The 13,832-nt window shown below is 40.6% G+C and overlaps 1 protein-coding gene across 1 annotated transcript in view; it reads right to left on the reverse strand.

Annotated features, from left to right (window-relative positions):
• LOC119795838 (LIM domain containing preferred translocation partner in lipoma) overlaps positions 1–13,832 on the reverse strand; it is a 193,923-nt gene that overhangs the window by 30,435 nt on the left and 149,656 nt on the right. The window contains exon 7 of the mRNA XM_038304070.1: positions 9,036–9,205. Coding sequence (XP_038159998.1) covers positions 9,036–9,205 — 170 coding nt within the window. The remainder of the gene's footprint in view (positions 1–9,035; positions 9,206–13,832) is intronic.

Below are 13,832 nucleotides of genomic sequence, written 5' to 3' on the forward strand. Positions count from 1 at the left end.
AGCTCCCTGGGGAAAAACCCCCCCGGTGTTGAATGTGTGTAGCGTTAAACAAACCCCATTGCCGCCTTTGCCAGGAATTGCAGGAATACATTTTGCACGCTGATTGCCATCCAACAAAGTACACTGCGTGGTATCAAAGTAGGTGATCAGCAGGGCGCGTATCTGAGCTGCCGTTTTACATATTTGGGCGGGGAGGGGACAATGGTGGCATTTAAGCAGGGGAGATGTATCTCTTCCCCAGTGTGATTTGCCTTGTTCAGACTGTTTGCCTAGATATTACTGATTCCTTTTAGTAATGTAGAGGAACTCACCCGCACCTGTTATCATTGCAGCTCTTACTTCCTGATTTTACACGCTGCTATCTCTCTCTCTAACCAACCTCAGTGCCACCGCCTGCCCTCTAACTGCTGCAGCCTTCCCCTCACAGTGGACTTATCACTGCTTATTTGAATATGCAGTGTTGCTGATAAACTCTGCAGCCGTACAATTATTGTCTTGTTTTGCATGATGTGATTCAATGTGTGGTGATGCGAGAGCATCGGCACGTCATTAGTTTCCTTTTGTTTTTTCTGTCTCTTTGTCTCAGAGGCATTTGCCTGAGGTGTTCCCCTGCTTCCATTTACTTGGCTTATAAACTGTTAGGATAATTATCATTGATGATGTGTGAATTTATTAGACTTTAATATTAGCTGCCTGTTGCATGTCAGAACTGATGTTTTCCCCAATAGTTGATCTAAATAAGACATTTTCTCTTTCAGGATATACAGTTATAATCTTCATTCTATACGTGGCAGAGATTTGGGAATGGAATGAGAGCGGCGTCCTTCAGTGTCATTGGTGTCTCCTCATCTGCTAACGTGTGTGATGTAAAATATGATGATGAGGCAGAATGGAGATGTATAAAATGCCTTTTTAACTGTTAATTGTGGCCACTTCCTGAGAGGTGAGCCCGGGGGTATGTAGCTTCCTTCTGTAATTCTGAGCAACTTCTCTGATCGGAGTCAGAATCAGAATCTACAGTCATGTCCCATGGTTATTTATTACATACAGTATAAGTTGTTAAGTGTTATTTAAAGAGTTTGTCCCAAGTGATCTGTTTTCAGGGATAAGAACCGGAGACAAAAAGCTTCAAGGTACAGACACAGAACCTATCTTACACAAAACATATAACAGAACTGACAGCCTGTGTGTGGGGGGGACGCCAGCGAGGCGTCTATCACTGTCCGTCACAAATGGAGCTTTCAGCTTTACAGCCACCAAGTGTTTTTTCCAAGAAAGCTCTCCGCTGAAATGGCTTCCAGTCAAATCAGAGTATTGTTGACCATAAGAGATAAATCAGACTCAGAACTCAGAAAAGCTGGATGTACACAGAAGCTAGTAGAAGAACAAGCCACCATACCAATGATCCGATCAGGATTTTCTTTAACCTCAAAGTTTATGCAGAGTTTCGGTCTGTATTGGTTTGGATTTCCTGTAACTTTAAAGTGCAATGAAGTACAATTTCATCACTGTTGCACTTAACTCACTTATAGGTGACGCTGCAGGGGCTGCAGTCTCCATTTATCCTAGCAGTGGTGGACATTTTATCAAACTAAAATGTCCACAGGTTCGTTTAGTTATGAGACTATGGGTAGTTATGATTACCTATGGGTAGAAAGTAACTCTTCTGATGATGTATTGGCTTTAGGTTTATTTCAGAGACCTAATTTATTTCTACCAGGTGACTTTACCGTTTGCAAAACAAACATCTGTGATGTACGTTTTTTGATCTGAACTCAAAAGTTAGAGTTGCTCGGCTCTCTAAAAAAAGGCCTACATGCAGCCCATGTGAAGTGCTCTAATGGTGAGCAATAACAGGACCGGTAATACTGTAACAAAGTTTGTAAAAAAAAAAATCCATTAGCTAATCAGTTAATCTCTGCTGGCTCCTGCAAGGTAACCGCTGGTCAGTGTTTCCCACTAAACTCCTCTTTGAGTTTGGGTTTCACTGAGACGGCACACACAACAGATTAACAAGCACTGCTTCTGTGACACGGGGGGAAAAAAAGCTTGAGAATCTAAAACAAATAAAAAAAAAAACCTTTTGCCAAATGATAAAGGTTGTCAGTCAGATCTGAGACATTCCTGGACTGACTGTGTTTGAAGTTTTCCCTCTAGTCCGTGGGATCCAGCACGCTCCTTAGAGGCTCTGGGGTTTCACGTTTGCTCTCTAGTCGTACAGTGGCGTATGACCCCCAGGACGAGAATAAAAGAAGAAGAAATGACTTTCATTAAGAAATTCAGATTTCCTCCATCCTTTTGATCTAGGGCCAGAAGAACATTTATGCTGATGAAATGCATAAATAAAGTTCCTAAATTATCCCATTCCTCTTTAGTGCTTGTATCGGAGTTGGAGAACCTCCAGACGAGACAACTACAATCACTGTGAGTGCCCCCGAAGAGGGATGACTTCCGAGACGGCCTGCCTCGGCTCCGACTGTCATGACGCCCAGTGTCAAGATGTCTTCTGCAAGCCATGCAGAGGAAAAACTGAGCAACCCCGTCGACACACTTTTTCACAGGAATCCTCCAAAGCTAATTAGTCTTCAAGATCTTAAACTTGCTTCCTACGATTCAGCATTTTGCTCAGAGCCACTCCTTTACAAGACACCTCATCTTTGACTAAAATCCCTGTTGTCTGATACTGAACTAACTTTGATTAATCACACTTTTTAATCCCCTCCCACTAGCCACACCTCCCCGATTACTGCCTGACCTGAACCAAAAAAATCCCTTTAAGAACAACAGAATGGAGGCTCATAAAAGGTTTAGAAAACCATGCCCTGATCTAACGAAATCCAAGAATGGATTAAGAACAAATTAATTACATTTTCTAGCCCGTAAATGCTCTCCGACTTATTTTTAAAGCTTTGGGACTACAGCAAACCACAGTGAGAGCCATTATCCATGAACCAGTGGGAGCCCTTGTCTGGAGTGGGAGGTTTACCTAAATTACTCCAGGAGGTCATTGATGACTTAACCAGGAGGGAATAACAAAACTAGGGATGGGGATCGAAACCCGGTTCTATCAAGGACCCGGTTCCACTTTTTTCAAAACCCGAAAATCAATAACGTTTGGGCTTATCGATACCACTATCAAGTCTGGTCGTTTTTTTGTTTTTTTCTCCCGGAGGTCCTGTAAAATTGTGTGTCCCTCGAGTCGCCTCACAGCATTTAAATCTAATCAATCCAATCACTGCAGCATGACCACCAATGTTTTGGAATGAAATTGTAAGCAAACAGATATTAAAAGTAAAACAAGTGAAGTCTGGCAGTTAACTTCGCTCGCGACACGAGGATGGCTGAACAGAAAAAACTCCTCCTCCTCATGCTGCTGCCGCCGCATCACAATCGGGCGTCTTCATCATCCACTCATAGTACCACTGGTAAGCGCGCACACAGACTTTGTAGCTTGTCCGGTCAGTTAAAAATATTAATTGTGAAATCCGTGTTGTAATCGGCAGCATACAAGCTAGTTAGCTTGAAAAGTAAATAAAGTTTCAGACGTGCTGCGTGATGATGTGTTCAGATTGGCTCAGTAAAACGACAATTAGGTTATCATGATGCGTTCAAGTGTAACGTAAAGAAAACGGGAAAATGAGTTTTTGGCGAGAAACATGAGTAATACAGTTGTATATTGCTCTAATTATTTTAGAATATATAATTAAACTACTGATGCCAACATTTATTAAAAATTACATTTAATTGAAAATACAATTATTTATTTGCTAAATATTTTCCTAATCACTTAAAACATGAGGAAAAGTGACAGTAGACAATACATTAACCAATGACTGTGAAAATATATTCTAGTTAGTTTTATGTCATTTTGAAGTGGCCTATTACATTAGCCATGTTTATTGAAGGCCAGAAACGTTTTTGTTATGCTCACTTGTTAAGCAATAAAAGCAATACCAGTTCTGTTAAAAACATAACAGAAAAGTATCGATAGTGGTATCGATAAAGACTCGGATCGATAAGGAGTATCGATAAAGGTATCGATATCAATAAATATTAACGATCCCCATCCCTAAACAAAACAGAGGACAACATCCAAGGCTCTGAAGGCTATCGCTTGCCTATGCTAACCTCAGTATCCAATAGTTAACAAAAACTACCTCAACAGGAAAGCTCTAAAGGCAAATCACTGCTCGCCACATATATCTTGATTGTTCCAAAAATCATTTTAGGACTGACTGACTGACTAATTAAAAGTGGAACATGGTGGAAACGATCTGGTTACATTTGGTGTAAAGTAAAAAAACATTTCATTTACAGAGGATCATGCTGACATTGAACACATGGAGGTGGGAGAGTGATGGTCTGGGAAGGGAGGGCTCTGCTTCTCAGGAGGCTGAACAAAATGAGCAGAAATCAGGGTTGGCCAGCTATCCTCCAGGATGCTGTCAGACCATCAGCTCAATACCTTAAGTTCAAACATGTTTGGGTCATAGAGATGAACAATGGTTCAAAGCAAATCTGTGTCTGAATAGCTAAAATAACAAAATAACAGCTTAGGACTGCTGGAAATCCTAATATCAAGCAAAGACGGAAGGCTCCTACTTTATCCACATACATTAAAAAGATGTTAAAAACCATTAAGATTAATGGTGCTAAAACTTTCTCTCTTATTGGTTTTGACATATTTTTAAATAATCTGCACAGTGTCAGTCTGGGGGGCGGGTCTCTGGCTCTTCACAACCGCTATTGAGCATCTTTCCTTTGGATAAACTTTACATGCACAAGTGCACTCTTACAAACAACTACAGGTGCTTGGTTCCAGGTACTTAGAGATTCACTTCCATACAGAAAGCCCATATTCTTATCTTCAGCTATCACAGTATACATATCAGATTAAATAATACTACTTATACTTCAGGGATAATATCAAGGTGTTAATTTATTGTATCTCTTATATCTGTTGGTTTTGCTGTTCTTTTTACATCTCTTTGCAGGTGATGAAGCAGACTGAAAGTTTATAATTATCTCCCTTTTATCTCCTCTTTCTTTTATCTTTTCTCCTTTTTCCTTTCCTGTTCTAGTTTCCCATTGCAGTGTCCATAAAATCTGTAATACTCCGTGCATGAATTATAATAAAGCTATTTACATGCATAAGTCAAGCGGAACACTATGGCAATAGCCGCACTGCTCCACTTTGAAAGCAAAATCTGTTGGGCTCTTTTTGGCATCAAGATAATTATTCTCATTGCCACATTGCCAGAAAGGACACTGTTCAAAAAAAATAAAATAAATAAATCTGTCATTTGACATAAAAGAACTGATCTAAAATGTCTCTTTGATGTCACTAGGGAGGCAAATACTTTCTCAGGGCCTGATGATTAAAATGAGACACAAGAGGGACGAGTTTTATAAAGTTATTAGCCGCATATTTGTTCTTGTTTACAGCAACCTGTTGCCATTTGTGGCTGATCGTGAGAACCTCCAACCCTCTGAGTCCCAGCTGTAGGGGAGGGGTGGAGGCGAGCGATGGGCACTTCTGCTAAATGATTCCCCTGTGGTCTTACAAGACGATGCGTCCTTCTTGGCAGAGGAAACACTTTTACACTTGTTGTGCAACACAGTGATTGCTCACAGATTTTTGAGGTGGAATAAAGAACCCTGAACATTAAAAATAACTCTGTTGATTTCTGGGATCTCTTGTCTAGCAGATGGCTTTTTTTTTCTGGTAATCTCTTACAAAAACACTGTTTGGTTTTTTAAACAGAAATTATAGAAGGAAATTCCTATCAATAAAGAGGGTTAAAATCTCTTATTACTCAATCTTGTTACTCAATCATGACTTACACTTATGTGAAAAGGAAAATCTTTGAATGCATCTTTGGTGAAATATGGAGTCACAGCTTGGGATGGAAAAAGTAAAAACCCAAACAGGCATGTGTGATTACTCAGGTCCTTTATGTAAAACTAATTATATCAAAGTTTAGGTTGTTGAGCTACTAATGGCAGAGATGCTCACTCAGCTACCATGGTTACAGGGTTACCTACTCAGTGAACCCATCTTAATTAGTGGCAGAGGTTTCTTCAACAAGCTCTTGTGATTTTTATGGCCCTACTGGTTTTATTTTTTTTTTTAAATATCTTCCTATCGTTGAGGCAGAGGGGTTTCATCTCTCTGCATTCTGGTCATTAAGAGTTTATACATCATGCTGGACAATTTTCTCCCAAATATCCATCAGTCTTTGATGTTGTTTTGGTTTGTCTTTGACCATGAAAACTAGTTCATAGGCTGATCAGCTTTTCACTGAAATAACAAATATTGTTTCTGCACTGAAATTAGCTCTTGCATTTTTGGATAGATATAAGCTGTAAAGTGTAGGAAAGAATCAATTTGGTGATAAATCGTGTTTCTATCGGTAGTTGAGGCAGTCACAGTGGAAGATGTTGACTCCCTCAAACCCTAATCACCATGGATACCAAAATAACTACATGATAAATATCTTCTGATGAACATATGCAGCACTTGCTCTTTCATCTTTACATTTAATTTTGATAAGCTGGGAAAAATATCGCAATATATAGTGATATTGCAATATCGTGATAATATTTTATCGTGACACCCACGCCAATACTCACCCCTAGTTAGAGTGTAATCTTGTGTAATTTAAAGCGGCCAATTCACGCACTATGACTTAAGGACTTTCCACGGTACGCCACTAGCTCCCTCTGGTCCCATACAAATGCTTTCAAATCAATTACTTCTGCTCTGTTGGCTTAATAAATATTATTAGGTCTTAAATATTGTTTTTAGTCCAATCATTGGGAAACTTGCACATTTTCAGTATTTGCCATAACAAGATCTCATGATAAAATTCTATATATTGTGCATGTACACTACAAGTAAATAAGGAGTTGAGCTAAGAAAAATATGCACGTTGGAGATTATTGAAGGCCAGAAAATGGCCAGAAAATGGTGAATGTGTCCAACAATATTTAGATCACTACTGGAGTCTGGTGCAAAAATTCTTTTTAGGCTCAAATAAGACTAAGTAAATACTATCCAGAAAAATACTTGAAGCTAAAATGCTGTATATGTAGATCAGGGGTAGGCTACATTGGTCTGAATGTGCCAATGTCCTGTACCTTATACATGAATCCCTTTAAGTAAGTAAGAAAGTAATGTTAATTTATATAGCACCGCTTACAGACATAGAGATCACAAAGTGCTTCACAAAATTATAATACAAATAATAAAAACACATTTACAGTCCCAAATAACATGGTCATTAAAACAACCCTTAATCTACTAGAATTAAAATGCTTTCTTAAACAAACAGTTGAATCTTAAAAACATAGACAGAATCAAGTAAGCGCACAGAAAGCAGGAGATTGTTCCAGAGCACCAGCGCGACCGCCTGAAAGGAGCGATCTCCCCTGGTCCTGTAACGAGTACGAGGGACCATGAGCAGGTTCTGGTCCTGAGACCTCAGCCTCCGAGAGGGGGTATACGGACACAACAAGTCTCAAATGTAGGAGTAGGCCTGAATGTGGAAGGCTCTGAATGTCAGCACCGGGATTTTAAACTTGAACCGAAAAGAGACTGAGAGCCAATGAAGAGATTTTAGAATCTGCACAATATGAGCCCTTCTGTTTGTACGAGTCAGTAACCTCGCTGAAGAGTTCTGAACCTGCTGAAGACGAGACAACTCCTATTTGTTTAGACATGAGAATAGACTGTTAGAGTAGTCTAAACAGTAGTCAGCAGTTTTGAGTGGTGCTCTAAGGACAATGTTTTGTCAAAAATAACGCCTAGGTTTCTAAGGCTTGGTTTAGCAGTCAAACTCAAGTCACCCATATACTGGTGAATCTCTGCTCCAACATGCCTGAAACTAAAGTCCAAATGACCTCCTTGGCATGTCGATAGGTTTAGCAGAGGGCTGGCTATTTACCATTTATCTGTTTCAGGTGTATCGTAGAAGGGGTGCATGGAAAAGCTGCAGGACAGTGGTACTCGAGGACCAACATTACCTACCTCTGGTGTAGATATATGGTTTTCCTTTAAACACTGGTGTCACCGAAGAGAAGTCTGTCTTGAGAAAAACCCTGGAGTTGCTGTCATAAATGCACTCATTCCAATTGATAAGATACATTCATGTCAGGCAGGACCGTCTTTACCTTTTTGTCTTAATTCTTTGTGGTACCGTGGACTAAACAAGGGTCGGAAATATGCTTAGGCTTTCGTCCACAATGACATGATCGCATCACTGTGACAGATTTAGGCCACAGCAGCAAAGAGTTATCGATTTTTGGTTGAAGTACTTCATCTGTTGAAGTACTTCATCTGTACTTCGTTGATGACTCAACGAAGTACAGATGAAGTAATTGTACTTTGCATCAGACTTGAATATGACTAATCTTGACATCAATTTTGCTCATTAAATTACAGAAGAAGCCTTCATTATTTTAAATGGTATTCATGAGGATCATTTGAGGTTTAAATTTAAGAAAATTAACAGACGAAATATCATTGATTTGTTCAAATAACAAGAATACAGAGACTGAATAAATGAATTTAGTTTTAGTATTCATAAATACTGGCTGTGTCAGATCATTCCTCACTTAAAGGCTAAAAGAAACAGACTGATCAAGTCTTTTGCTGAAGCAATATTGTTAAAATCGAGTTCCATTTCACAAGCTCTTGTTATCATTGTACCCTAATGTAGAACAAGAATACACAGACATGAAGAGGCAAACAGAGGATGATGTTAAACAGTGCTTTAAAGAAAAGGTTGAGGCAGTTCCCTCAAACTCTAATCTGTAAATAGATTAAAGACTAAACTTAATGAGAGATTAGAACACAGAATTGGCCTTTAACAGACAGCCAGAATGTCTGCTTTAATAATCTGGTAGATGCAGTCTCCACACCAGAGGAAACAAAACACTTCCAGCAAAGGGTTACATGAGGACACGATGAAGGAAAGAACAGAACATGAGGGGCTAAGGTGACTGAGGAAGAAACAATAAAGGAAGTTGCTTACGATGTAGCAAGGCTCACAGTACGCCTTCTTCTCCACAGCATAGAAAGGTTTGCCGCGCAGGTGGGTGCTGCAGGTCATGCAGACGAAGCAGTCGACGTGGAAAACCTGGTCCATGGCCGTGCAGCCGGTGCCCTCACCCACCACATTCTCTCCACAGCTGGCACAGCGTCCTGGGTAGAAGAAGAAGAGAGGAGGCTGAGAAAAGATCAACTAAAAGGGAGAAAATCAATTCCTCTTTCACTGATATCATTGTATACCTCTCTAATGTGCATATTTCTCTCTTCCCTGATGCTGATAGAACAAAAACTTGATGTGATACTCTGCAATAATGCTATAAGATCAAAAAGGATGGAGAAGGAGAGAGGAGTAAAAGGGTCTAAGGAGATTGCTGCTATTTCAATATGTGGTAGTTGATCAAAAGTACCCAAAAGATAGGAAAGGTAAATGTTTTTTGCTGCTTTAGGATAGAAACAGACACATTTGGTTTGATCTAATGTAAAATGTTCAATTATGGGCTGCTCAGTGGCGCAGTGGTTAGCACTGCTGCCTTGCAGCAAGAAAGTTCTGGGCCGATTCCCGGCCTGGGGTCTACATGTATGGAGTTTGCATGTTCTCCCTGAGCATGCGTGGGTTCTCTCCGGGTACTCTCCCCACAGTCCAAAAACATGACTGTTAGGTTATTTGGCTTCTCTAAATTCTCCTTAGGTGTGAGTGTGTGTGAATGGTTGTTTGTCCTGTTTGTCTCTGTGTTGCCCTGCGATGGACTGGCGACCTGTCCAGGGTGTATCCCACCTCTCGCCGGTAAACAGCTGAACATAGGCACCAGCACCCCTCGTGACCCCAATTGAGATAAGCGTGATGGAAAATGGATGGGTGTTAAATTATTCTTTTATTAACATATAAAGTACACTTTTGTAGGTGGAAGAAGCTCAACAAATTGGTCACAAATTGTTGGTGCCCTCTGCAGCATTGCCTCTAAAGTCCAAGCATTGTGGCCAAGCTGTGTGCAGCCCCACATATCAGCTGGCTTAGTTACACAATACAAACCACAGCTTTACACAAACCCATAAAACAACCAAATATAAACTCTTGAATGCTTCTATGAGGCAACCAGCTGCTTTAACGCATTCCGTAAACCCCAGCCGCCTCTGGTCCTGTTGTGTCCGCAAAGGATCCACCAACATCTAACAAGTTCAACCAGTTAAAAACTTGTTGCTGCTGGTTTGTCTGTGGACCAGTTGGCAATCAAAACCATTAAGATCTCTGCAGAAAGGCTAAAAGAGACAGAATCGACAGCTCCGCTTCTCCGACCTAAGCCCCCAAAAACTAAGAGCTGGCCCTTTAAATCCATTTCCATGTCAGAAGTGCCTCATCTTCATTTCTGTTTCAAACACCCTGGATAAGGAAGGATTAAATACTATAATTATGCCACATTAAAGAACCCATACACATCACTAAGGAGAGTGACATCTGCTGAAAAAAGTCGGCCTTTAAACGATAAAAAGAAAACTTTAGAAGTACAAGGAAGCCTTTGTAAAAGGGGGCACAAGTGAACTGATATTATTGCGCCACAAAGAGCCTGATTGCGTACTGCGGGACATGGCATTTGGATATCTTTAATTGAGTTGGAGATATCTTTAATTGAGTTTAAGATGTCCTCGACTCAATGCAAGTTATCTTCAACCCAATTAATGACACTGTCAATTTAATTACTGGTATCTCCAAATAATGGGGTTTGAAAAGATATCAGAATGTTTTATTTTTTACACATCTGAAGACAGATGCAATCTCGCAGAGGAAGCATGATACAGTAATATTTAATTAATTCAAGTTCAGTTCAATGGATCATTTTTCCTCCGTATTTCTTCTTTTTTCTTCATCTCAAAGCTGATTGGGATTGATGATTGACGCGCTGTTGTGAGCTGAGCGGTTGAAGCGTGGTACAGACAGAGGCGAGACGCTAACGGGGTGGGATGGGGAGAGATAGAGTATCTGATGGTTGCTTTTTCCACAGTTCCACTCGCTGTTTTCCTATCATGAATTCAAACGGGGCGGAAAGCGGGATCTGTTTCAGGTATCAGCAAAGCTTTTTTTGCTCCTCGTGTGTTTGCAGAGATCAAATATCTGCCTGACTGCGAGGCTCCGCTAATAGTGTGCTAATCTCAGACAAAGTCATTATCCCATCAGAGGCCGCTCCGCCAAAAAAACAGAGAAAAAGTATCTGAAAGGACGAGCAGATCCACAGCTTCATAGGCGGCATTTTATGAAAGCATTGCTGGAATACTGAGCATTCGTAACTCTGATGTTAACGAGGCTCATCATTCACCGGGGGGAAGGGGGGGTGAAGAACAACAAAAAAAAATTACAAAACAAAGACCTGTTGTTTTAACTTCTTGACATTCTTATCACAGCTGCGTTTTGTACGTTAATCTAGAAACGGTCGTCATCTCCAGCGAAGCCAAGCGTCGACAAGTTTTCATAAAGCCTGCAATCCGTTTTCATCTGCTCCCGCAGCTCTATCCACACCTCAATTACAGCTGCGTTACCTACTGTACGGGGAGGCAGATTAAACAAACTAGTGAAGGCACGTCTCCGGGGGACATGTGGGTGTCAGTGGAATCACAAGCAGGGTAATCACTTCAGAGAGCCAGAGGGAAAGAGAAAGGAGAGAGAGAGAGAGATTGAGACGGAGCCTGTTAGTGGCTTTGGATCACAGGCCATCTTCAGTGAGTGGATGAGAATGCCAAACATGTCCCACAGGGCTCCCACTTTAAATAACGAGCAGGAAACCTCTCGGAAATCCTTTTCCTTTTGGCGGTCTGTGATCACGAGGGGCCCGAGGAAATATTTGTGCACGGCTGTGGGTGAAACGTACGCAGTTTCACCACGCTCGCTCTCTCTCTTCCTCTCTAGTTCATGTTTGCACGTATCCACACATCACAGTGAGGGAGGAGGGAAAAAATCTATTCACCAGGCAACGCCACACATGTGGAGAGGAAGATCTAAACCTGGTGACATGAATGGTATAGCGAGCTGCCTGCACCCACACAGCAGCGGATCTGAGGCCGGCCTTCAACCTGCTGTACGCTGCTAAACATTCTGTTGCTAGGAGGACATCACTATAAAAACTTATAGATGTGGACACGTTTTTAAGCACTCTGGGTCCAAATGTGTAGAAATATTTGGACTGGAAAAAGTCTTTAATTAAGCAGCAAAGTTTCTGACTGAAACATGTAGAAAAATCCAACAATTGATCTGCTTTGGGAAAAAGTTACATATAGAAACCATCGCCGGGAGGAAAACCTGAAGTGGTGAAATAATTCTGTTTCTGTATCATCCACAGAATCTAAATTCCCCTCCAACAATCTCTCTGCATTTAGTTGTGGTTCCTCTATGATCCTCTGTTCTCTTCAGCTCACCTTGAAGGTTTCTTTTGAGATTTAAGTCTGGGGACAAAGTTGGACCTCGAAGACAGTTTATTTTTAACCGTTTCTATGACTTGGTCTTTTTTTGTCTCATTATCCTGTTAAAGTTGTTGCGGCCATCTTTATGGAGCTGTCTGTTGGAGCAGTGGCTTATCTCTAGCTGAGAGAAAGCGGCTGGATCAGCTGATCAGGAAGGCCAGCTTTGTGGTTGGATGCCCTCTGAACTCAGCAGCAGGTGGGAAACAAAATGATCCCAACTATATTAACATCTCTGTTGGATAATATCCACCCATGCATGAAGCTGCTGCTGAATCGTAGAGCTCCTTCAGTGACAGACTGCTGCACCCTAAATGCACCAGGGAGCGTTATCACAGATCCTTCCTCCCAGCATAAGTAAGACTTTATAACCACCACTGTTCCCAACAACCTCAATAAATTGTTACATTCATGCTGATTTTGGACAGTTTCTACCTTAGTATATATCTTAGATATCTACCTTAAATAACATGCTGCTGTCATTTTGCACATCTCTGATGTTGCTGCTATTTTCAAAAATCCATTACTGTACAAATGTGCATTGCTGTATATTGTTATTTATTCTCCAGGTGCAGTTTTTATATTGCTAAAACACTTTGGAATGTAGTGTTTTATTGTTTATTTTTTAACTCTTCACTATTATGTTATTCTTATACATTTTTCTCAGGTCCATATTTGTGTGATAATTTCTTTCTATAATCTTTTTGCTGCTTTAAACACCAGAGTTTCCCCATTGTGGGACATTAAAGGGATTTTGTATTCTATTTTCAAAGATCAAATAATGACCCATTTTAGGGTTTTATCCTGGAGTCTTTCATTACTTAAATGTAACGCTGATCCTTTCCATCTATCGCGATCTTTTATCACCTGACAGACTTTTATCAATTACAGAATCAATCAGTATATTGGCCTTTTAAGGTTTGGTGATTGGTCAGAAAACTGCATTCAGAGCAAATCTTGAATCCACCAGAATAGTATTTATAATCTCCGGACATTTAAGAGGGTTTATCATGTGTGTACCTCTGGAGCTTTAAGAGAGAGGCAGACCCACATCACAACAGGGTCACCACCGTACCTAACAGTGGGCATCAGGGACCTTTCTCCCAAAAGAACAGAGCTGCTGTTTTGAAGCTAAAAGGCTCAATCTGACCAAAACCCTTGGTCCAAGTTAGAGTCCCAGTGGAGTTTAGGAAACTCCACGTGTTTATGATTCTGCTGTTGGGAGAGAAAAGGTTAGGGATTTATGAAAGGTGGTGAGGGAGACATTGGAATTGGCTAATAGAAACTAGAAAAAGAGGGAAACTGGAAAACAAAAAAATGCATAAAAGTTTGTGTT

Source organism: Cyprinodon tularosa, unplaced genomic scaffold (assembly GCF_016077235.1).
Source record: "Cyprinodon tularosa strain WSP-4 unplaced genomic scaffold, ASM1607723v1 ctg114, whole genome shotgun sequence".
NCBI lineage: Eukaryota > Metazoa > Chordata > Actinopteri > Cyprinodontiformes > Cyprinodontidae > Cyprinodon > Cyprinodon tularosa.